At 36.8% G+C, this 2,766-nt stretch overlaps 1 protein-coding gene across 1 annotated transcript in view; it reads left to right on the top strand.

Annotated features, from left to right (window-relative positions):
- Positions 1 to 2,766, top strand: part of MYCBP2 (MYC binding protein 2, E3 ubiquitin protein ligase) — a 336,755-nt gene that overhangs the window by 192,848 nt on the left and 141,141 nt on the right. Inside the window, exon 42 of the mRNA XM_019523825.1 lies at positions 728 to 846. Within this exon, the coding sequence (XP_019379370.1) occupies positions 728 to 846 (119 nt within the window). The remainder of the gene's footprint in view (positions 1 to 727; positions 847 to 2,766) is intronic.

The following is a 2,766-nucleotide window of genomic DNA, read 5'->3' as shown; positions in this document are numbered from 1 at the left end:
CTCTGCGCTGACGAGAAGGGAGTTCCCCAGCCTGTAGGTATGGTGCTGGTTCTTCCTCCCCAGGTGCAGCACCTTGCACTGGTCAGTGTTGAATCCCATCCTATTCTCATCCACCCACCCCTGTAACCTGCCTAAGTCTGATGGCAGCCTGTTCCTCCCTTCTAGCGTGCCCACATCCCCCCACATCTTAGTGTGATCAGCAAATTTGAACAGGGTGCTTTTTACGCCCCCCGCCCCTTTACCCTTACAGTAGGACTTTGAAGTGTAGTCCTTACATCGTTTAGTAGTAAAACTATGATCATTTCCAGGAAGTAATTTTAACTTAATAGTAGAACTGACTTCTTTTTTCAGATGATATGAAGTTCTTAATGAGGATGAAAATTTTACTTCCAAGTGGTTTTCTTTAAATAATGATTCTAAATTGTTTGGCTTACCAGTTGGAATACATAACTACAAAACTCTGCCCAAATTTTGGAACAAGTGGCCCGTTATAGTCACTGGCTGTACAGTCTGTGTGTATTTAAAAAAAAAAAAAAAAAAAAAAAAAAAAGTAATATTTTATTTTCTTATATGAATTGCAGATTTGCACATTACTCAAGATATTTTTCTATATATAAAATTCATGGTGTCCGATTGTCATATTTATTTTCAGAATGTAGAAGGTGGCAAGAGGAACAGTTGAAATTAAGTTCATTTTGTTTAATTTAATTCCAATGTTTCCCTTCAGGAAATGAAGCACTGTTTTCCCTGGAGACTGCATCAGACTATGTGAAAGATGAGAAGGCTTGTTTTTATGGCTTTAAGTGTTATGCAATCGGTTATGAATTTAGTCCAGGATCTGATGAGGTGAGATTAAGTTTAACTACTATAATTATATTAAATTAGCCTGCCTTTTCTAAAGGCAAATTATTGTATACAATCCTTTAAGTTCTATTTTTGCTTAAATAACATTAGCGAAATATAATTTTAAATAGTCTTAATATACTTTTTAAGCTGCTGTTGTTTGAAGAGTCGCTGTTTCAAGCTTTTATCTAATTGCATGAAGTTTTCTCAATCTCAATTTACTGTTTCTTACATTCTGTATACATATTAGGTATTATCAGTTTCATTCCTTTTATTTATTATTTAAAAAGTATTCAGTATTCCTATAAGTGTGTCTTAAGCTCCTCTCCCAGGATTCATTACATTGAGCCATCCCAGAAGGTTGAGGAATGTTTTAATTCATATATTTTTACCATTGTACCCTGTATGAAAACAGCCTTCATATTTTTCCCTATCACCAGAATCTTCAGAAGATAGTGTAAAACCATTTCAGTAAAAAGTAAAGATGATGCTTAATGAGAACAGATATTTTTTTCCCCAAAAATGCAGGATTTCAGATTACTCAGGTTTTTGTCTATATATTAAGTTCAGAGTCTAATCTGACCTGTTTTATTTCCTGATGAATGGAAGTTGACATACCTTAATATGTTTTTATTCTACACAGTGAGCATGTATACATGTGCCCCACACAGAGCCTTTATTACTGCACCATCATTTAGTACTTCCTTTCGGACAGTTATTTTTAGAAGCTACAAAGTCTTAGTGATGTGCTATAACGAGGTAGCTCATCACTATAGCAGTGTAGTGTCAGCCTCACAGTTTGTGCCCGGCAATGTAGCATCACATGTAGACGTTCAGAGTGTAACTGCATATTTTTAAACCTATAAGTATTCTATTCAATCATCTGAAGCTTATTATCTCAACATTACCCATAAAAGAAAGTTTTGCAAGTTGCTATTTCTTCTTTGCTTCCTTGAGTACATCTTTGCATGCTTACTTCTGGGTTGGCTGCCCTGGTGTTGAGCTGTGGAACTGCTTTAGAAAGCCTTTTGGTAGGCCTTCAGGAAAAAATTACATAAGTGTGACACCACTTTAAGGAGTGTACTCTTCCATCCATGTTGGGTTTCTTTTCTGAAAAGAGCAAACAGAATACCACTGCGGTCCCTGGATTACATTTTCCCTTCATCTAACTTAAGACTTCATTGGAAATAGTCCTCTGAGAGTAGCATAGGATAATTTTATTTTTCCTTGTTCTTCTGTTCTGGGAATCACTGGAACCTTAAAGGCATTACTCTTGATGAATGATCACACTTCAGGTTGTATAAAGGAATACTCTTTGGTGTAAACCTGGTCAGCCTTTATACCAGAACATTTTCTCAAACTTTCAGAAGTTGAGAGTCCCTGATAAGTGATAACTCAGGAGATAGCCAGTACAGATGACAATTTTTTTCTTGGACAGCTAAGATATGGTTGCCTCATTTGTCTACGGTACTATCTTAGTATGGTATTTCAAAATAACCTTGCAGTGTTAAAGAGTTGGTCATTCTTCACCGAATGCACACAGGTTTCAAAAGAGCATGACCAAGCTTAAGTATACCCACCCACCCACCTGCTTCACTGGTGTGTCCTCCTTCACTTAGTTGTCCTCCAGATGTTTACAAGTAGATTTCTTTATAATATATATTATTAGACTACTGTATAATATATATATTGTGTGTGTGTGTGTATAGATATATCTATATAGAGATATATGGTTTCTTGAGTGCTTTATAATATACTAATTTATTCCACTGTGGATTTTATTTATATATATGTACACAGTGGCTGCCACTGCTGCATACACCCCTTGGGGAGGCATGTGTCCCCTGGATCTGTGCAATGGGCAAGGACAGGCTGCTGCTGATCACTCAGGGCCAAGGGCTGCACCAGCCTCTTCCTGCCGAG

This window comes from Gavialis gangeticus, unplaced genomic scaffold (genome assembly GCF_001723915.1).
Source record: "Gavialis gangeticus isolate Ggan-Ray unplaced genomic scaffold, GavGan_comp1, whole genome shotgun sequence".
Classification (NCBI taxonomy): domain Eukaryota; kingdom Metazoa; phylum Chordata; order Crocodylia; family Gavialidae; genus Gavialis; species Gavialis gangeticus.
This window is presented reverse-complemented; position numbering and strand designations above follow the sequence as displayed.